We start from the raw sequence: 21328 nt of genomic DNA, 5'->3' as shown, positions 1-21328 counted from the left end.
TACTTTATTCATTTTTTTTTACACAGTAACCAGTGTGGTTTGCCTATACATTATGGTACAGCTAATGTATAGCTGTGTGCCAAACCAGTATGCCAAACCAGAGTCAAGAAGACTTGTCTTTCCCAAGTTCAAATCAAGCCTTAGATACTTCCTAGCTGTGTGACCCTGGGCAAGTCACTTAACCTTGTTTGCCTGAGTTTCTCCTTTGTAAAAATAATCTAAAGAAGGAAAGGGCAAGGCATTCCAGTATCCTTGCCAAGAAAACCCCAAATGGGGTCATGAGGAGTCAGACAAGACAAACAACAACACCAAAAATATGAGGCTAATAATAGTAACTACACCCCAGATTGATGCGGATAAAAATGAGATGTTTTGCAAACCTTAAAGCACTATATGTTAGTTGATATCATTATTAAATAAGTAAGAACATTTACTAACCATTAATAATCTATCCATCCTAAATTCTCATTATGCAGAGCCAGAGGATAAATCTAGATTTAAAATACGGTTTAATATGGTTTAGTGGAATTCAATTCAATACACATTTAAGTGACTACTATGGGCAAGAACAATGAGAATATGAAAAAAAAAAACAGTAATTACTGTCCTCCAAGACCTTACATTCTATTGGCAAAAAAGCATTAGACTGGGGAGTCTGATAGTTCTTCCACTTAACTACCCTGTGAATTTGGGCAAGTGATGGCCCACCCTTCTCTATGTTTTACTTTCTTATATTGTTGTTCTCGAAGAGGATTATGACATCAGGGAGGTGATGCCATGCCATGCAAGTGAATTAGATTTAAGTGAGGGGGTGCCATGCAAAGTTCACCAGTCTCACTTTCTCCTCCAGTGTTATCTGGGTCCAGTGGCCACATTTGGATCAGGACAACTGCAGCTAGCCCTGGATGCAGTCAGAGAACTTGGCTTTTTAAGCTCAGGCCTTTTCTAGGTTTCAGTTTGACTGAGACAACACCCATTCAGTGATTAAGGTTAGGTAAAAAAGAAATGAAGCAGAGATATACCTCTTTAACCTAGTCCAGTCCATGGCCCTCAAAACCCACCTTTATGGAACTGGAAAATGAAGGAACAGATGATTACATGCCCAACATTGTACCATCACAGATCAGCTTAGCTTTTAACCAATGGTGGGATTCAAATACATTAACAACTGGCTCTCCACCCTAATGACCATTTTATGTATACAAAAAGATATACCAAAATGTAGTTTAATATTTCATGCATTTAATACTCAAAGAAGAATAAAAGAGGTACACCAAACTAGATTATGTTAGATTACTCACAGTAAGCAAGCATATTCTTATGGTGGGAAAGCAATCATGTGACCTCAGCAACCCATGTTGGAACTTATGCAGAACCAAAACTCATTCTACCTATTTTAACTTTTTTTCTTCTACTTCTATGGTTTCTCCAAAAGGTGATGATAACCCTTGAAATCTATCTTTATACTGGTTCACTATGTCCCAGTTTCCTATTGGTTTCACCATTCAGGAAACATCAGCACACTCATAATGTCTCGGGGGAATTCTGGGGTGTAATATAAAGCAAAAACAAAAGACAATGTCACCTGCTGGTTGTTTGGCACTTTTTCTCTTTATGTTATATGATTGTTTACTGAAGTAACAAAAATGAGGGAATTAAAATGCAGTATTTCATCAAAGATATAATGAGTTTTAAGGAATGAATAAATAAATATTACAAGTATAATTCTGTCAATTTTTTCTCACCTATGGACAGAATGAACACTACTACAGGTGCTTAGATAACACTATTGCAGCAAATGAATGTTAAAAAAGAGTAAGGAATGTAAATGTTTGATTTCCACACTGGACGGCTGCCCAGGTATCCACTTTAGAGATTAAAAAGTACCATTTTTTTTTTTAGGTTTTTGCAAGGCAAACGGGGTTAAGTGGCTCGGCCAAGGCCACACAGCTAGGTAATTATTAGGTGTCTGAGACTGGATTTGAACCCAGGTACCTCCTGACTCCAGGGCCGGTGCTTTATCCACTAAGCAAAAAATACCATTTTAACAATTGGTTGGCGGAACTCAACATAAAATTGGGGATCGATTCTGCCAAACCAGTGCCAACTGGTTGAATCCCACCACTGCCCTTAACTAACACTACTCAACTTTTTCACTTAACTGTGCTGTTTCACAGAAAGTGGAATTTTTTGTTTTTTTTGTTTTTTTTAATTCATTTATTTTTGAAGTTTACAATTTTTTCCCTAATCTCGCTTCCCTCCCCCCACACCCCACAGAAGGCAGTCTTTAAATTGTTTCCATGCTATACATTGACCTAAGTTGAATGTGTTGAGAGAGAGAAATCATATCCTTAAGGGAAAAAAATATAAGGATAGCAAAATTACATAATAACTTTTTTTTCCCCTAAACTAGAGGTAATAGTCTTTGGTCTTTGTTCAAACTCCACAATTCTTTCTCTGAATACAGATAGTATTCTCCATTGCAGATAGCCCAAAATTGTCCCTGATTGGTGCACTGATGGAATGAGCAAGTCCATTAAGGTTGATTATCACTCCCATAGTGCTGTTATGGTGTACAGTGTTCTTCTGGTTCTGTTCATCTCACTCAGCATCAGTTCATGTATACCCTTCCAGGCTTCCGTGAATTCCCATCCCTTCTGGTTTCTAATAGAACAATAGTGTCCCATGACATACATATACCACAATTTGTTCAGTGTTTTTTGTTTTAAAGATATGCATATAGGAATTACGACCTTTATTTTTAAACTGTTAAATGATTTATTAATTGCAAAGGACAATTATATTTGCTACTTCATTCTCCAGTGATATCAATACATTGCTTGCAAACTTGCAAATAGAATGTAGAGAGTTGCAATCAGATAGGCAACTTAAAGAAAAATGTATTCATGTCTTCATTGGAAATATTTGGCATTTCACAAACATACCCTAAATCTTTTTTGATATTCTGTTTATTTGTGAACTTTTCTCCTGTGAAGTATATAAAAAGTAAAAATAGAACAAAAATTTCAGATGAGCATCTTGAAAATTTGTTCCACATTGCTACAACCTCTAATCAAACCCGATATAGATACATTGGTATCAATGGTACCAAAAAAGCAGGCTGAGAGAAGCAGCTAGGTGATGCAGTGGATAGAGCACTGGCCCCGGAGTCAGGAGTACCTGAGTTCAAATCAGACCTCAGACATTTAATGACTACCTAGCTGTGCGGCCTTGGGTGAGTCACTTAACCCCATTGCCTTGCAAAAAAAAAAACCAACTAAAAAAAAGCAGGCTCAGTGTTCACATTAAAAATGGCATGTTCTTCATTCAAAACAAACTAGATAATTTTGACTACATTAAATTAAAAAGCTTTTGAACAGACAAAACCATTGTAAACAAGATCAAAAGAAATGCAGTAAATTGGAAACAATTTTTGCAACTAGTATTTCTGACAAAGGACTCATTTCTAAAATATAGAGAACAGAATGAAATTTTCAAAAAAACAAACCATTACCCAACTGACAAATAGTCAAAGGATATGCAAAGACAATTACAGATAAGGAAATCAAATCAATCCATAGTCATATGAAAAATTGCACCAAATCAGTACTTATTAGAGCAATGCAAATTAAAGCATCTCTGAGATACCACCTCACACCTCTCAGACTAGCCAGTATTACCAGAAAGGACAATGATCCGTGTTGGAAGGAATGTGGGAAATTTGAGACACTAATACATTGTTGGTGGAGCTGGAAACTCACCCAACCTTTCTGGAGAGCAATTTGGGATTATGCCCAAAAGGCCACAAAAATGTGTATACCCTTTGATCCAGCGATACCACTACTGGGTTTATACCCTGAAGAGATGATGAAAAAGAGTAAAAACATCACTTGTACAAAAATATTTATAGCAACCCTGTTTGCGGTAGCAAAAAAAATTGGAAATTAAGTGAATGTCCTTCATTTGGGGAATGGCTTAGCAAATTGTGGTATATGTATGTCATGGAACACTATTGTTCTATTAGAAACCAGGAGGGATGGGAATTCAGGGAAGCCTGGAGGGATTTGCATGAACTGATGCTGAGTGAGATGAGCAGAACCAGAAAAACACTGTACACCCTAACAGCAACATGGGAGTGATGATCAACCTTGATGGACTCACTCATTCCAACAGTGCAACAATCAAGGACAATTTGGGGCTGTCTGCATTGGAGAATACCATCTGTATCCAGAGAAAGAGCCGTGGAGTTTGAACAGACCAAGGATTATTACCTGTAACTTAGAAAAAAAAAAATTGTTATCATATTGTCTGATGTTGCTATCGCTTATACTTTGTTTCTTCCTTAAGGATATGATGTTTCTCATTACATTCAATTTGGATTAATGTGTATCATAGAAACAGTGTAAAGACTGACAAATTGCTTTCTGTGGGGGGGTGGGGGGAGGAAAGTAAGAATGGGGGAAAATTTTAACACTAAAAAAATAAAATCTTTCTTAAAAAAATGGCATTTTTTGTTTAAAAAGTAACTGTTTTATCATATTCATTACTTTTATTATTTAAAAATAATTTAACAATATATTAAATGTTATATTATGATATATTAATTTACGTAATAAATGATTTTAAATCAATTTACTTTTACGACCCCATTTGGGGTTTTGTTGGCAAAGATACTGGAATGTTTTGCCGTTTCCCTCTCTAGATTGTTTTTACAAAGGAGGAACTCGGGCAATATGTATGTTACATATGCATATTATTATATTACATTTAATTATCATATTCATTGGTGATGGTTACATTATAGTCCGAAATAAGTATTAAATGGTACATGCGGCCCTTGACAAATTTTTGTTGGGTAATGTGGTCCAGAAGCGCTAAGGCTGGACACTCGAAACCTAATGCAACAAAAATAACCCAATCCATCTGGGAAGGGAAGGGAAGACTTCAGGGTGTGTGGTCGGAACAAACAGTTGCTATCTGCATTGCCTCTGGGATAGTGGAGACCAGTGGGCAGGCGGGCCCGTCCTGGGCCCAGCGCGCAGCCGGGTCCGGGGGCCGTGAACGGCTTCGGGGATCACAACATTCCCCTGCTTGGGGCAGGTCCCCGGTCCCTCCCCGCCGGCCAGGCCCCCCCTGGGGCCGGGTAAGCGCCCCTGCCCGCTCTGCCCCGCGCCGAGCCTCAGCAGCAGCCTCAGCGGCGGAGGCCGAGGCGGGCCCGGGGGCCGGGGCGGGAGCGGAGGGCGGGCTTCCGGCCGGCGCTGCGGAGGGAGGGGCGACTTCCGCCTGGGCGCGGCAGGGGGCGGGGCGCCAGGACGCTGCGCGCCGGAGCGGTGGGCGTGGCCGTCTGGAGCTCGCTGCGCGCGCCGCCCGCACGAGCCGGCGTCCTGGGCGGGGGCGGAGGCGGGGCCGGGGGGCGGGATGGAGGCGGGCCTCGGGGGAGCGGCCTCCGCGCCGGCACAGAAAGAGTGCTCTCCCGGCCGGGCCCACCCTCCTGCCCGCGGCCCGGCCAATCAGAGAGGCTTTTACTGGTGGGTGGGCCGGGCCGGCCCAGCTGCTCGGAGCCTCTGGCATGGTAACGTCCCCGTGCGGGGGTGGGGGGGTGGGGGGGGGTCGGGCCGGTCCCGCAGCGCCCCCTGCGGCCCGGGGCGGCGGTGGGGGCGGGGGGAGAGGGGCTGGGGGGCGCCGAGGCCCGGGCGGGCCTCCCGAGGGGAGCGGCCGAGGCCGGGGTGGGACGGGGGAGGGGCGGCCGCGGGGCTGGGGGGGGGGGCGGCCGGGCCGGGAGCGAGGCCGAGGCCGTGGGGGCGGGGGGCGCCGACAGCCCCCGCCCCGCCCCCACCCCCCGGACCCCCCAGGCTTTGCGGGCCGCGCCAGCAGGAGCACCCCCCGAAGAGCGGGTGAGAGGGCGAGCAGAGCCAGGGCTGCCAGGGGCAAGGGGCCGAGCACCCGGGGCCTTTGAAGGAGGGAAGGAAATGGGTGCAGATTGGGGCTGGGGCCTGGCGGGTGATGGAGGATCCCCCTCCCCCTCCTTGGGGATGGAAGGGGCGAGTCAAGTGGCAGAATGAGAGGGGCCAGGCCGGAGCCGCAGCCGCCGGGCAGCGAGCCTTCACGGAGAGCCTGCCCGGTGCCAGGGCCCCTGGGCATCCGCACACCCGGAATGGGGTGTCCTCAGAGGAGGGCCTGTCTTACCTGGGACTTGAAGGAAGCCAGTAGGCAGGGAAGGGGAGGGAGAGAATTCCAGAGACTTCTGCATAAAACACCCAGGAGGTGAGGGGAAAGGGGGTACAATACTGGAAAGGTAGGAAGGGCTCTAAAAGTCAAAAGGTCTTCTATTGGATCCTGGATAAGGAGCCACTGGAGTTGATTAAATTGGGGAGCGGGGTAACAGATTTGGGCTTTAGGAAGATGACTTTGATTGCTGAGTGGAGAGTAGCCTAGGAAGAGATTAGAAACTAGGTAAAAATGGAAAGCAGTTGACTTTGGAGTCCTGCATTCTTTCATTCTGCTTGCTTTTGAAGCAGATATTCATTTGTAGAATATTCCTCAAATTTCCATTCTCTGTCAAACCCAGAAAGATGGCACAATAGGACTAGAGGCACCTAGAAACCTTCTAGTCTGGTCCTTATTACTTAACCTATTTACCCATCTGAAGAAGACTCTCAAGTTCTTTAGAGATCTGCAGAAATTTTAAGATTGACTTTCCCTCAGGTCATAGGAGTAAGATGGGGGGGGGGGGGAAGGCTATGGTCTTTGCAAAACCCTCTGTGGCAGGACTGTTGGAGTTCCCTCCTCAATTTACTTTCTCCCTTTCATCTTCTGAAATCCCTAGCTTTGTCCCTTAGCTATGGGATTTGTGATGATTTTGTTATTTTAGGACTGTTCCTGACAGCTTCCCTTATAAACACAGTGTTTGAAATGGATAATGCTCAGTTGTCCTTTTTCCTCTTCTGTACCCAAGATCTATTTTATGGAAACTCCAGCATCTTGTATTCTTAGCTTAATAACTGTGTCACCTGGCACGGTTCAACATTCCAGTATAACCTCTATATTGTTTATAAGTTAGAAAGTAGAAGGGCCATGTAGGTATATGGTATAGGAGAATGTGAAATGGAAGAACTGAAAATTTTGCTGGAATTTGCTATACATTTTTCTTACCCCATTCAGGAGGGATCCAAAACAGACTTTAGCCAATGTCAATCCTTAGCACATAGTAGGCCCTTCATAAATGCTTGCTGAGTTGAATGCCCTTTTCAGAATTACTTATCTTGATGCCCAAGATATGATTGCCATATTTGATCTTAAAATAACTTTTCCCAACCAACCATATATTACCTTCTACTATCCTACCCAATCAATGTGCTCAAAAATTTGAACAAAAACAAATAAGTACGCATGTTTTTAAAGTGTGTCTAAGAAAATAACTTATGGAAGTTTAAATTTATGAAACTGCTAAATTAGGATTTTTTCCTTCACTTTACAAAAGGATTCATTTAAATAATGACTTTTCCTGGTGCATTTAAAGGTATGCCTTGATTTTTTTTTAAATTCAGTTTTCAAAACTAAGGACACATCCTTTGTGTAAAGTGGAAGCATATATATTATATGTACATATACATATACGTGCCATCCTTTGTATAAGATGATGCTGTTGGTGGTTAGTGTTTGTGAATACATCATTAAACAGATTAATTTCTATGTTCTGATCCCTGGGCCTTCATTCCTTCCCTTTCTAATCCCATTAATGCATGGTTGTATTTCAGTACCTCTTCTGAATTACAACTGCTTAGATATCCCAGGTGGGCACAGCTGCAACCAAATATACCGGGCCAAGAAAAATAATTAGAAAAGCAAGGTTGCCATAATATATGTATGTGTGTGGGTCTGTATGTGCGTGTGTGTGTGTTATTTTATGTGTGTGTATATGTGTGAATACTGTGTGATATTTTATATATATATTATATATATATTTATATTTATATTTTATATATATAAAGTATCACACTGTATTCCTTAGTCAAATGCAAAGACTTGTGAATTATCATTTCTTTTGTTTAATCTGTGCCTCTGTTGTCTTCCATTAGTTCAGAGAATCGAGTGTTGATCATGGATATAACAGTGCTAATAAGGCTTATCTGTGTTTATTTCCCAGGGAGTCCTCATTTTGGCAACCTGGAATGAGGTCTCTGGATAATGGAAATCTAGAAGTAATCCATAATATCACACCAAACATATTGCTTTCCCCTCTTTCTCTAAACCTATTTTAGAACTGATGTAAGAATCTACGTAGATAGGAGTGACTGCCCTTTTTCTCCTGGCCCTCTTCTTTATGTTGAGGGAAGAAAAGTTTTATATGTTGATGCTCTAGCCTCATGAGTGATAGAAAGTGGGGCTAAATCATTCTAAGTTCTCTATCAGAGATAAAATTGTTTAAACCCTGGGGAACTTGCTCTCCAACAGAGGCTGGGCCGAATTTTAATATACATATATATATACATATATATATATATATATATATCTGTATATATATATATATATATATATATGTATATATATATGTATATATATATACATATATATATACATATATATATATATATATAAAGCACCTATCTATAGAGCATTGTAGTAGGCCGGCCCTTAATTTGTGGGATTAAAAAGAATATAATAGTTTGTATCTTTTAGAAATTTTTCTGTTGGAAGACATGTGAAGTAACTAACTGTTGTTTTTAAAGTACAAAAAATACAATATAGTGTGTAAATAGTAAATGCTGAGTGGCACATCATAAATTAGAGGAATGGGGATGAAATGGAATTAATGAGGAAAAAGAAGCCTTGGAGGAGGTAAGTTAATTTGCATTTCAAAGGAGGTGATGAAGCTATAAGGAGCAATAATATAGGAGGGTTTATAGAATTGATATGGAAGGGATTAGTAGATAAATATATACATACATATGTAGTTAACCAGATATAAATGGCAAATATATATTCATATACATATGTATAATTTCATTGGTGAGATCTTGGTGAGAAAGTGCCTCTTCTAATGCAAATCAGCACCTTCTCTTCAATTTATAGTCTAGACTCTACCATTTCCATTGGTAGAAAAGATTCCTGTTAATAGATGGCCTCTGTGATCCTGTTTTATCAAGGACATAAAACCCTTCCATCTGCAGCCTCCAGTTGCTGCCATTGCTGCCTTCTGGGTATGGTCTTCCTGTAACAACATCCTGCCCCTTAGAGACATTCTTAGGGAGTTGGGTAGCTTGGAATTGGTAACAAGCCACCATGTCTGAAGTTTGTGATTTCTTCCTTCTCACTGATGCTTTGGAAAGAAGAGAGATGATGAGGGAATGCTTGTTCTAGATTATATATTTAATAAGGGGACAAGGTTAGGGCATGAGGATAAGTAGGGGCAAGGACCTACAAAATAAAGGTAGCTTTCTTTTTCTAGTCTTTTCTCCCACTTCAGATTTTAGGGGTAAGGATGGAATAACATGAATTAATTGAGGACAGGGAAACAGATGGCATTCTAGAGTGAAAAATAGAGCACTCTTTCCCACTGGCTACTTGGGGGTGGGGTGAAAGAATATTGAAGACTTGTCTCAAAGAAGATTGTCTTGGTGAATAATAATAGGGGTGCCCTAATACCCTCCTAAATTATGAAGGGTCTGTCAAGATTGAGAGTTCAAAAGGAAACATTGGCAGGTGCTAGGGTTAAGGAGAAGGACCTGAGTAGATTCAGAAGAGATCACATAGCGGAATAACAGAAAAGTCTAAATGTATGATAGGCCTCACTACAATTTTGGTAGGTTCTTGCCTGAGACTTGAGTTTCAACATGAAGAATCTTGGAAAATGGAAAACAGAATTTGGACAAGGTGTAGATCAAAGGATGATTCTGGAATGAAGATGATGTTTTTAGTCTCTAGTGAATTCTCTAGGTAATGGGATCAGAAGAAAGCAATAGTAGTCAGATTGTGAAAATGGAAACTTGGGCAGCATCAGGGTCTTGGTGGGTTGCCTGGTCCCTCCATTTCTACCCTGAAACCACATCAACCTCTGAATCTCAGTTTTTTCCTCTCTCCTCCCATAACAAGTGTAGATACAAGACCTTGCAGCTATGTTCCTTCAGTTTAACAAACCCCCTATGGCTTTTGATGTAGTGGAAACTGTTTGGTTGGATTTGAATTGGTATTGGAATAGCACTTCCAATATGGCCGTGGGAGAAATGAGGCTAGTTTGAAAGAAAGACCAGCTTGGGGTAGGGAAGGATGTTTGACTTGAAGTCCATTCTCCCCAAATTATTATTTTGCTTCTCCATCTTCACCCCCTCTTTGTCTTATTGCCTTATTCCATCTCTGTGCCTATCCTAGGTCCTATGACCATTTTTTTCTCCCTCAACAGTCGGTTCCCGATTCTGGCCCCAGGCCCTTGGCAACACCTGCCCCTTTCCCACCGGGGCCCCCCATGATGCCACCACCCTTCGTAAGTTTAATGTCTTTCCCTGTGGATGGCCCTTCCAGTCTTCAACCCCCAACTCTGTGCTCCCCTAGCTATTGTTGCCTCCTGGGCTTGGTCTTCCTATGGCATCATTATACCCCTTGGCCCAGGGTCAAGAAGGGGAGGGTCCTCTTATGTTTATGGGAGATGGAACTGGTTGACAGACAAATCCTATATCTAAAATTTGTCTGAATTTCCCCCTTCCAAGTGAGACATTGTGGGTGGGAGGAAAGAAAAAGGTGAGGGAAAAAGTCCCCATTCTAAGTATATGTTTTTTGATACAGGTTATGGTTGGGGTTTAAGGGTGAACAAGGTCAAGCACATTCAGGAGAACTGAAGGGAGCCGAGCTTTCTATTCTTTTCTAATTTGGTATAACCTCTGAATTGTCACTGAATCAGACCTCAAAGGTTCTAGGGGAGAAGGCAGATTAGGAGAAACTGGTTACAGCTCTTAATTTTCCCCATTTCTCAGGGAGACTGGGGAAGAGGATCTTAGTATGGTTTAGACCACTCCATTGGGATTCACTTTGCTTCCCCATGTCCGCTGAGAGGCTACAGTGTTTATTAGAAAAGGGTTTTAGAATTGAGGGCCTAGTCCCAGAGCATGATTTAGAGCCTTTTACTCCAGCAATATCTCATGTTAATCCCATCGTTGCCCTTTATGGGTCACAGTCATTGTTGCTGGTGTTCTTCCAGAACAGGAAAAGGGAGGGTGCTACCTACTATATATCATCCTCAAGTACTCTGAGTTTGGGGTTGGCATCCAGGCTCCTACCTGCCTCACCTGACTCCAGAGATTGGAGCAGGTAGTCATGACTAAGACAATATCTTCTCTGCTCAGTGCCCCTTCCCCTCATTTCCAGATGCCCCCTCCAGGAATCCCTCCACCCTTCCCCCCAATGGGGCTGCCTCCCATGAACCAGAGACCACCTGCCATCCCTCCCATCCCCCCTGGCATGATGCCCCCGATGCTCCCACCAATGGGGGGACCACCACCAATTACACAGGTAATACTCATCTCCTTTCATCCTAGGGAGCTATTAAGTGTTCTTAAGTCCATGAGTTTACTTGAAGGGGATGAGAATGGGAGAAAGGCAAAAGGAATCTTAGTTGAAATTAATAGGCCTAAATCTTATGGAAATTAGACAATGAGTCTAATGGAAATTGGGCATACCCAGTCTCTTGGAACATTCTCTGCTGGGTTTTTTGGGGGCTGTTTCTGGGGATAACCCTTAGAGTGTGGACTGCATACACTGGTTTCTCTAGCAAACTGTAAGACAAACGTATCTCAGGAATTGGGAGAGGGTGGGGCACACCTGTAGTTTTTCCTGCTGAGTGATTGGTTAGAACTGCCAGCTTGGGCCAAGAGCTCAAGGACCAAGACTCCCTGTTCTAAGTGATGGTCTGTCTTCCTGCTCCCCTGCCTCATCTGAGACTCACTCCATGTCTACCCCAACATCCGTGGCTAGTTCTTGCCTTGTTTGTGCTCAGATACCAGGGATGGTACCACCCATGATGCCAGGGATGCTGATGCCCGCGGTGCCTGTCACTGCAGCGGTAAGCGTTGGGGGGCCCCCTAGGCATCTGAGCTTTGTCCTGCAGCCTTGTGGGTCTGACTCAAAGCAAGGGGTAATTCCCCTTACCCTCTCTCTTCACTTTGTCTCTCTTACCTTCTTTCTATTCACATTCTAAACCCATCCACTTTCCCTTTCAGTTACCTCATGTATACTTTCTAGCTGCAAATTTAGTTCCATAAATTCCCTATTGTACCTTGAAGTCACGCAGATTTTTCTTCTGCTCTCCTATTTCACTAAGATGTATACATGCTTAATACACATCACTTTTCACGTTCACAAACACCCACTTGGATACATGTTAATGCCACTGAAGGAGGTGGCATCCTACTCATTCTTTTGGTGCCTATCAGTGCCTGTGGGAAGTCAAGCTGCCAGGGCAGGATGTAGGGTTTGTGTCTGCCAGTGAGGGAAATGAGACGTGGGATTTGATTGTTCAAAGCATTTCCATCCATGGAAAGAGAAGAAAGAAGCATCTGTGGGATTTGCCCCGGTATTCCCAAGGTTCCAGCTATGGAGGGTGGGGGTAGCTGGTTAAGAAGCACAAACACTTAAAAGCCAAGACACCTGGGTCCTGGCCCGGCCTGCTTCCCCTTCCCCCAGGACCTAGGGTCCTGGGGACTACTGGGCTTGGCCCCGACCCTTCCCCCTCTTTCTTCGGCAGACGGCCCCAGGTGTGGACACCGCCAGCTGTGAGTCTTCTGGGGCCTTGGCCCCCCCAGGCTCGGAGGTTGGGGGCATAGGGGGAGGGGGACGGTGGTCTGGAACCTGCCGTGGATCATGCCTGTTGGGGTGCCAGGGAATTTGGGGTGTTGATTGGGCCAGGGTGGGCATTGGTAGGGGTGGGATGATGGGTGCCCAGGTATCTGGGGGGTATTGGGCCAGGGTCAGAACTTGGCCTTAAGATTCTTTTTTTCAATTTCTTTTCTAGCTGTTGTGACTGGGGCAGATCCTACGGTGAGTGCACCAGGAAGGATTGAAGGAAGTGGGGAGAGTGGTAGGCACAGAGAAGAGGCAGTAGAGCCTGAAAAACACATTGTCTTGCTTCCTAGAGGGTTTTGTGGAGTGAACACGTGGCTCCCGATGGGCGAATCTACTACTACAATGCAGATGACAAGCAGTCTGTGTGGGAGAAGCCCAGTGTCCTCAAGTCCAAAGCTGAGGTGAAGAATCCTTGAACCTTAGGCTCCCCCACAGCCCCTGGGATCTTCGTGCTGGGTTTTAATCACCTGTCCCCATTCCTATGTGTGACACTTCATTATGGCTCTCTGAACATATATTCCTTCTTTTCCTTGAACATGCAGATTATGCCCCTAGTTCAATTAACCACCAACTGGGAAGTCTGCTCTCCTGACCTGGCCCACTTTCTGCTATTTGCTCTGTTTCCATTCTGATGATTCTCTGAGACTTACTTCCTACCATACTCTTACAGTTGCTGTTGTCTCAGTGCCCCTGGAAAGAATACAAGTCAGACACTGGCAAACCCTACTACTACAACAACCAGAGTAAGGAGTCCCGGTGGACCCGGCCTAAGGACCTGGATGAACTGGAGGGTGAGGGGTCTGAGGGGCAGGGTGGGGGCCGGGTTGGGGGCTCTGGTGTAGGGGGCACCAGGAGCCCCTGTCCTCTCTGTGCTCTGACCCACACACTCTCTTCCCTAATTGCAGCTTTGGTCAAACAGGAGGCTGCAGGGTGAGTGAGGCCACCTGTTCTCAGGGCCGATGGGCTTGGTGGGAGCCTTGGGTGTGAAGTATTGAAATGAACCCCCACCTCTTGTTATGTGTGTGAAAAGAACTCCCTGTATCACCTTAGGACAGTCCATTTCCAGCCTTGCCCTTTGGTAGAAGGGCCAGCCCAACCCTTGACCTCATTCATACCTGTCTTATACCCTGCTCTACTATCTGCTGGGGTCTTTGCAGGAAGCAGCAGCCACAGCCACAGCCACAGCCACAGCCTGAGCCACCACCTGCTACTCCTGGACCAGCCCCAGTCCCTACGGGCCTCATCGAACCTGAGCCAGGTGGGCAGGAAGATTGTGAACTCTCAGAACCTACCCAGCCTCTGGATCAGGGGCTTGTGCATCAGGAGGAAAGCACCAGCAGGTAAAGGCTGCAACCCTTGAGTTTAGGCCAGCTATATCTAGTCCCTTGAGGCATAGCTGCCATCCTCTACCTTCTTCTGTGTGTCCAGCATCCTCAACTTTGGTGCCTCTGCCCTGGATCTAGAACAGTACCTGGATCCCAGGGTGTGCCCTGGAGGAGGGGAGCAGGACACCCAGAGGCTGGAGGGTAGGGGTATGAGGAGGGCACTTTGGCTGAATCCTATCTGGCTCCCAGTGCTGCTAGGCGGCAGGAGGAGGAAGAACCAAAGCTCGAGCCAGAGAGGTCAAACTTTAGCTGGAGCAACCGAGAAAAGGCAAAGCAGGCATTCAAGGAATTGCTAAGGGACAAGGTACTACCACTGAACATGGATGATTTCTCAGATAAGGGCTGGGGAGAATTTGTGGAAGCTTGCAACCCTTAATCTTCTATCTGCTCAATTCCAGGCTGTCCCCTCCAATGCTTCATGGGAACAAGCCATGAAGATGGTGGTCACTGACCCCCGCTACAGGTAAGGCTGGGGAGGGGAAGCCAAGACATCCCCTCAACCCTATCTATGGGAACAACAGGGCTGGGGAAACTCAGAGTGATCCTAATTCTCTTCAGGGATTGGGTTGGGCAAGAGCCTGGGATGGGAGGGAGAGGGGATAAAAGTAAAGACCGAGGCAGCCAGGAGATGACCATGATAAAAAGAAAACATGGGCTGACTATCCAGGGATAGTCATCAGTGATTGAGACATCACTGAAGTGAATGGGCATCCCTACACACAGTACCCCCAGCCCTTTTCACTTCCCCTTCCTGCCATGGTCTCCACTGTGCTCTTATCTGCTACTGTTTCTCGGATTGCATACTACTAGGTTGACTGCCAGTGCTTCCTGAATTGTGAGTTGTAGTGCAGGTGGTTTGGGTTGATTTACCCCAAACCTATCTTCTCCATCGCAGTGCTCTGCCAAAACTAAGTGAGAAAAAGCAGGCATTCAATGCCTACAAAGCACAGCGGGAGAAAGAAGAAAAGGAAGAGGCCCGTTTGAGGGCCAAAGAGGCCAAACAGACCCTTCAGCACTTTCTGGAACAGCATGACCGTATGACCTCTACCACTCGATACCGGTAAGGATCCAGGGGTGGACTGCTGGAGCATCCTCAGGGAAGCAACATACTTTTCAGGGGTCAGTGTCTTCTGCCATTCTCATGGTCTACCTGTATAACCCTAGGCGAGCAGAGCAAACATTTGGGGAACTGGAAGTTTGGGCTGTAGTACCTGAGCGGGACCGTAAAGAAATATATGATGATGTCCTCTTCTTCCTTGCCAAGAAGGAGAAGGTAATATATAGTTTCCCTCCTATTTGGTCCCAAGCAGGCCTGCTATTCGTCTTTGAAAATGAGTTATTGGGCTCTATCCCCGTGTCTTCTGACTTCCAGCCCATAGAGACGTGGCCTCTCATCTCTCTGTCTAGGACATAGCCCCTTTTCCTTTCTCCTAGAGATATTTCCTAGCTGTTCCCTCTTCTCTTACCATCTCAGGAACAGGCTAAACAACTGCGTCGCCGCAATATCCAGGCTCTAAAGAGTATTCTGGATGGAATGAGCAGTGTCAGCTTCCAAACTACCTGGTCCCAAGCTCAACAGCACCTCATGGACAACCCCAGCTTTGCCCAGGACCACCAGCTGCAGAGTGAGCCCAGGGCCTCGACACCCCTACATATCCCTTCCCCTTCCCCAAGGACCTCCTGGGACCCCCTGGAACCCACCGGGCCCTCTTTTCCTTGAACCATATATTATCTTGGACTTCTCAGGAGCCCCTAATGTCCTGAACTACCTGGGACTCCCAGCACCCTCTATATTCTTAGTCCTTGCAGACCCTCTGAGATTCCCCGTATTTATCTGGACTCTCGGGCTCCTAGATCCTTTCCAAGACACCCTGGGACATCCCTCTCTCTTCCACTGAGAACCACTATGGCCCTGGAGGCAATGTGGCCTAGTAGGAAGAGCTTAGGCTGGGACATTCAAGAAGACTTGAATGATAATGTAGCTCAGATGAATATAATCTTAACTTGGCATAACAATATGGACCCTATTGGCCACACCTAAGCCAAACTGCTGTTGGCAAATCTTCTGATGATAGGAGAAGTACCATGTTCTGGAGTGGCAAAGCCTTATTCCATAAAACCAATTCCACAAAAATATCCTAAGTTATGCAAAGCCCTTCAATCACTGTTTTGCTCTAGCCCCTCTTATAGGGTCAAATACCTGGACTTTTTTTTTTTCATATATTAATAGTTCCTTCCCAATCCCAGTGGCCTTTCCCACCAGACCCTTCCCTCTTGTCACTACTACCTTTTGGGGTCTCACTTCTCCCCCACCCTGGGTGCCCTTGGGAGACATCCTTGTAGTGCTGGGGGTGATGGGTTCTAAGAGGGTGCCCTCTACCTCCCTGCAATGTCTGCTGAGCCTGCTCCCTGCGGGCAGACATGGACAAGGAGGATGCGCTGATCTGCTTTGAGGAGCATATCCGAGCCCTGGAGCGAGAAGAAGAGGAAGAGCGTGAGCGGGCCCGACTTCGGGAGAGACGTCAGCATCGCAAGAACCGTGAAGCCTTCCAGGTAGCATTCTTGGCCTCACACTGAGCATGGATCTTAGATCTGACCCATAGGAACCCTCTAGCCACCGCTTTGCTTCCTGCTTTGCTGCTGCTTCTGCTCTTTGGGTCCCATTGTACCCCCAACCTTGCTTTTGCTGTCTCAGCTTCTCCAGAAGCAGAGAGTACCACATAAGCAACACAGACTGCAGGCTTGGTAGGAGAAGAGCATTTTTATAGGCAGTGGAAGTCTTTAATGGGCTGCTCCTAATCTCTGGGATGGCAAGGTGGGGGATGTGCTTCCAGAGACCTGGTGGGGTGTTCAGACAGGTTTCTATGTCTTTGTTCCCTTGTCTGTTTCAAATTTTCTTCCCTCTTATTCTGCCTTTGCATTTCACCATCTAGGTATCTCTACCTGTTTTTCCACCTTTCTCTCCTTAGCCCTTCTCTCTTTCCATTTCTCTCAATCTCCTCATCTCTCTCTCTCTGTCCCTGTCCCCATAACTGGCCTTTCCCTGCTCAGACCTTCCTGGACGAGCTGCACGAGACAGGGCAGCTGCACTCCATGTCTACGTGGATGGAGCTGTACCCAGCGGTCAGCACCGATGCCCGCTTTGCCAACATGCTGGGCCAGCCGGGTAAGGCAGCCGGGCTTTCCCTCCCCGGCTCCCTGCCCCTGACCGGTTCTCTGCACCACCTTTCCCTTGCCCTGCCCTTTAACTTCATTCCCTAGACCTCAGGAAGGTGCCACCAGCCAGGCCCCCTCCCCCCTCCCTGCCTCCTCTGCAGGCTCCACCCCTCTGGATCTCTTCAAGTTTTATGTAGAGGATCTGAAGGCCAGATTCCATGATGAGAAGAAGATCATTAAGGACATCCTTAAGGTAAGAGGAACTTGGGAGTGACCCAGTTTTAGCTTAAATGCTTTAAGCAAGGATCCTTCTTGGGGGCATTTTTTTTTTTTGGCAGGGCAGCAAAGTCTTAAGACAAAGGAATAAGCTTAATTGTTGGAATTTCACAAATTGGGCAGAGGAGGTATTTTGGTGGGGAGAGGGGTCTTCTCAGCAGTCTGGCCAGCCTTGGACTAGCATATCAGAAAAACCTCATTTTTAATGTCATGCCCTCTGTCTGCTTAATCCTAGGATCGGGGTTTCAGTGTGGAAGTGAACACAGCCTTTGAGGACTTTGCACACGTCATCAGCTTTGACAAGAGGGCTGCTGCACTGGATGCTGGCAATATCAAGCTGACCTTCAATAGCGTGAGGGGGCAGGGTTGGGGTAGGGGCAGAATAGGGTACAAGGAGAGAGTGAATTAGGATGTGAAAGATGCAATGAGGAAGAGGTGTTTTCTCAGGGCATTGTGCCTTACACAGTTGTCAAATACTTTTAGTTCTTTTCCTTCCTATTGCCCATTTTCTTAATACTCATCTTTGAGGCAGCTGCATTTCAGGGCTTGTGGTACCCAGTAGCTTGAGCGAGTGGGAGGAGCCCAGATTCCCAGAGGTGAGCCCAGGCCCCTCAGGTTCCCTCTCCTGAGTCGTAAGGAGACCCTGCTTTAATACCCCGAGAGACCTTTTCCCACCCCCACCCCCTCCTGTTTCTCTGCCCAGGTGATGCCTCTGCCTGCCCATTCAGGCTTTTCCTGGCTTGACCCTATTTGCTATCTTTTATTCCTTTAGCTCCTGGAAAAGGCAGAGGCACGAGAGCGGGAAAGGGAGAAGGAGGAAGCACGAAGGCTTCGACGTAGGGAAGCTGCCTTTAGGAGTATGCTGAGGCAAGCTGCCCCTGCCCTTGAGCCTGGCACTAGCTGGGAGGAGGTGAGGAAACTTAACCTGCACACCACATTTTCTGGGAGGTTGCATTATGTGATTTCCAAGATTCTTTTTTGCTCCAAAGATAGTGTATTGTTCTGATCTTCAGACCTCTCATTTCTGGTTCCTTGCCTCCACCCAGTTTTGCTTGATCTTGAATTTGTGTTCTCATGCACATGCTCCCACTGTTGTTTCCCCCAACTAGGTCCGAGAACGCTTTGTGTGTGACTCCGCCTTTGAACAGATCACGTTGGAGTCAGAGAGGATACGCCTCTTCCGAGAGTTCTTACAGGTGCGGGAGGTGAAAAGTAGTGCCGCTTTGTTATCTTTCTCTGGTTCTTTGGCTTTGCCCCTATCCCTGACTTCCGAAGCTAACCTGAGTAATTTCTCACGCTTAAAGCCTTTCGGGGGAGCTAAGGGGTCAGGAAGATGGGTGGATAGGAGCTGAGGGAATATGTCCTAAAGCTGAAAGGTCATTATGAGGCAGAGGAGAGGTATTTCTGGAGCTTCTCTCTTCTTCCTCCTTCCTCATCAGAGTGAGTGCCAACACTTTCACATCAAAGGTAGAAAACATGGCAAAAAGGGCAAGAAACATCATCGAAAGCGGTCTCATTCACCCTCGGTGAGTTATTGGAAAACGTGTATGGGATGGGATAAGGATTGTTTAGAAAATAGGACAGATATCCTCATTTCTTCACCACCCTTCTTTCATGCTGCAGGTTTTCTGAAGGCCTTTTCTTTCCCTTATCTCACTCTCCAGGGCTCTGAATCTGAGGAAGATGAGCAACTACCCCTTCTTCGGCCCTCCAAACGCAGAAAATGGAATCCCTCTGAGTCAGGCTCTGAACCCTCATCTTCACTTGATTCAGCTGAGAGTGGGGGTGGCCCTCTTGGAGGCCGGGGCTCTCCCTCCAGCCGCCCCCCTCTTGGAGCAGGCAAAGTCACTTAATAGAGCCTATTGTGGGGGAGTAGACAACCCTAGGAATAGTTGTATGAAATAAAAGGGGGAATAAAAAAGATGTTTGTCAGTGAAAGAGAAAGCTGAAGGAGGGAATCAATGACAGGGTTCCATGCTGTGGAATTCATTCAGGGGAGAAGGCTCACTGGTTTGGTTTTTTTTGTTTTTGTTTGTTTTTGTTTGTTTGGGTTTTTTGTTTTTTTAGCTCTCTTGAGGGTAGAGCACATTGTAAACCTTAAAACACTATTTAAATGTGAGTTTGTTCTTATTGAGGGTTGAAAAGGGAGGATGGGCCAAAACTACATAGGAGAATCTGAGGTTAGAAGGCAGAAATTACTACTGTGAATGAAACAAATGGGAAAGAAATGGGAGTGAGAGGCTGAAGGCTCTAGATTTCACTAAAGATGATTTAGAAGTAGGACCCATCACTTTGAAATGTCTGGAGGAACATTCTTCTAGGAGACTGGGAGAAGGATGAGATGGCTTGAAGCTAGATTTAGACTTCCACTCTTCCCTAAGAGAGGCTGGGGATACTGAGCCACCCTCTTCTAAATCTAGATCATGGCTTCCGGAAGTCTAAGAAGCCGAAGAAGAAAGGCAAGAAGAAGAGGCACAAGTCGGTAAATGGGGGAAGGGGTACTACAGGCTCAGGGGCAGTGGTTCTCAGTTCATTTTACCAGAGAGCAGTAGGAGTTCCTTTGTGCCTCCAGGTTCTTCCCCCTTGAACCAGACTACCTTTCTCACCCTAGACTCAGTTTGTGTCTTCTCTTTGGGCCTCTGGCTTTCCCTTCATTCCTGCCCCTTCACTAGGAACTGAGCAGTTATGTGGTGTGATCTTACAGAACAGTCCTGAGAGTGAAATAGAGCGAGAGAAAGAGAAAGGAAGCAAGGAAATGGAAGAGAAAGAACGAGAACGGGACAAAGAGAGGGAGGCCCGGAGGCCAGAGCCCCGGAATCGGTCCCCTGGCCTTGGACTTAAGAAAGAGAAGGTGAGGGGGCAGGGATCCCCCGTCAGGGCTCTGTATTTTTGCCATTGGAACCATATGGTGCTTTCTCTGCTTGTGGTCAGTTTGTGCCCTAACAGCTTAGAGTCACCAGTCAGTCAGTACCTTTGCCCTTACAGACAGGCTGGGACACATCAGAGAGTGAGCTGAGTGAAGGGGAACTGGAACGGCGTCGCCGGACACTTCTGCAGCAGCTGGATGATCAGCAGTGATCCCGATACTCACTCTCCCCTTGTGGGACTGTGTGAAGCCTGTGTTCTTAGTACCACCCTTGTTAGCCAAGCTCCCCAGTCCAGGCCTCCTTCCTCAGTCTGGTCAATGCCCATTGTCCCTAAAGCACCCCATTCCTGTTTGACAATATCCCTCCAAAGGCCAGCATCAGCACTATAAGGTTGCCCCAGCTGCTCTTCAGAGGCTCATCCACTATAGTCCCTGGCATCATTCCTAGTCCCTCGTCCAGGCTTGATGGGGTTAGGTTAGGTAGTGCCCATATGAGAGTGAAGAGGTATGGCATGGGGGAGTCGTGTCACTAGTACCTGTCGTTACCTCTTTCCCTAGGAAGGGTCATTGTGGGAGAGAACTGCAGTCTGCCAATGGGTACTGAGTCAGCTGGGGATGGGGAGGAGGGAGGCATTCTAGGCCATTCAGAGTAGCTCTCTGCCCCTTATCCTTCCTACCCGGGCCCAATGGCACTACCTCTTCCTCTCTCCAACCTGGGAACTCAGTGTTTTTTTTAATGATTAATAATGATAATATTTATAACATGGCTACAGACTCCTGTCTTTAAATGGTTAAAGCGGGGTGGCAGGGGAGA

At 46.1% G+C, this 21328-nt stretch overlaps 1 protein-coding gene across 11 annotated transcripts; it reads left to right on the top strand.

Annotated features, from left to right (window-relative positions):
* Positions 1–5391: 5391 nt before the first annotated feature.
* PRPF40B (pre-mRNA processing factor 40 homolog B) lies at positions 5392–21281 on the top strand. Of its 11 annotated transcripts, none has more exons than XM_074225978.1 (26): positions 5488–5572; positions 10400–10480; positions 11359–11502; positions 11987–12052; positions 12734–12761; positions 13001–13026; positions 13122–13232; positions 13502–13622; positions 13737–13761; positions 13989–14171; positions 14406–14520; positions 14615–14679; positions 15112–15276; positions 15381–15489; positions 15691–15841; positions 16636–16769; positions 17268–17382; positions 17534–17625; positions 17884–18000; positions 18421–18558; positions 18758–18844; positions 19088–19174; positions 19313–19487; positions 20069–20130; positions 20353–20499; positions 20634–21281. In XM_074225978.1, exons 1-26 carry the CDS (start codon positions 5570–5572, stop codon positions 20724–20726), a joined length of 2640 nt encoding a protein of 879 aa, XP_074082079.1. In that variant the 5' UTR covers positions 5488–5569; the 3' UTR covers positions 20727–21281. The 11 variants fall into 11 exon arrangements, with proteins under 11 accessions (XP_074082072.1, XP_074082076.1, XP_074082075.1 ...); XM_074225977.1 differs by having other exon boundaries at positions 16618–16769; XM_074225981.1 differs by lacking the exon at positions 5488–5572 and adding an exon at positions 5817–5894 and having other exon boundaries at positions 16618–16769.
* The last annotated feature ends 47 nt before the right edge of the window (positions 21282–21328 follow it).

This window comes from Macrotis lagotis, chromosome 2 (assembly GCF_037893015.1).
Source record: "Macrotis lagotis isolate mMagLag1 chromosome 2, bilby.v1.9.chrom.fasta, whole genome shotgun sequence".
In the NCBI taxonomy this organism is placed as follows: Eukaryota; Metazoa; Chordata; class Mammalia; order Peramelemorphia; family Peramelidae; genus Macrotis; species Macrotis lagotis.
This window is presented reverse-complemented; position numbering and strand designations above follow the sequence as displayed.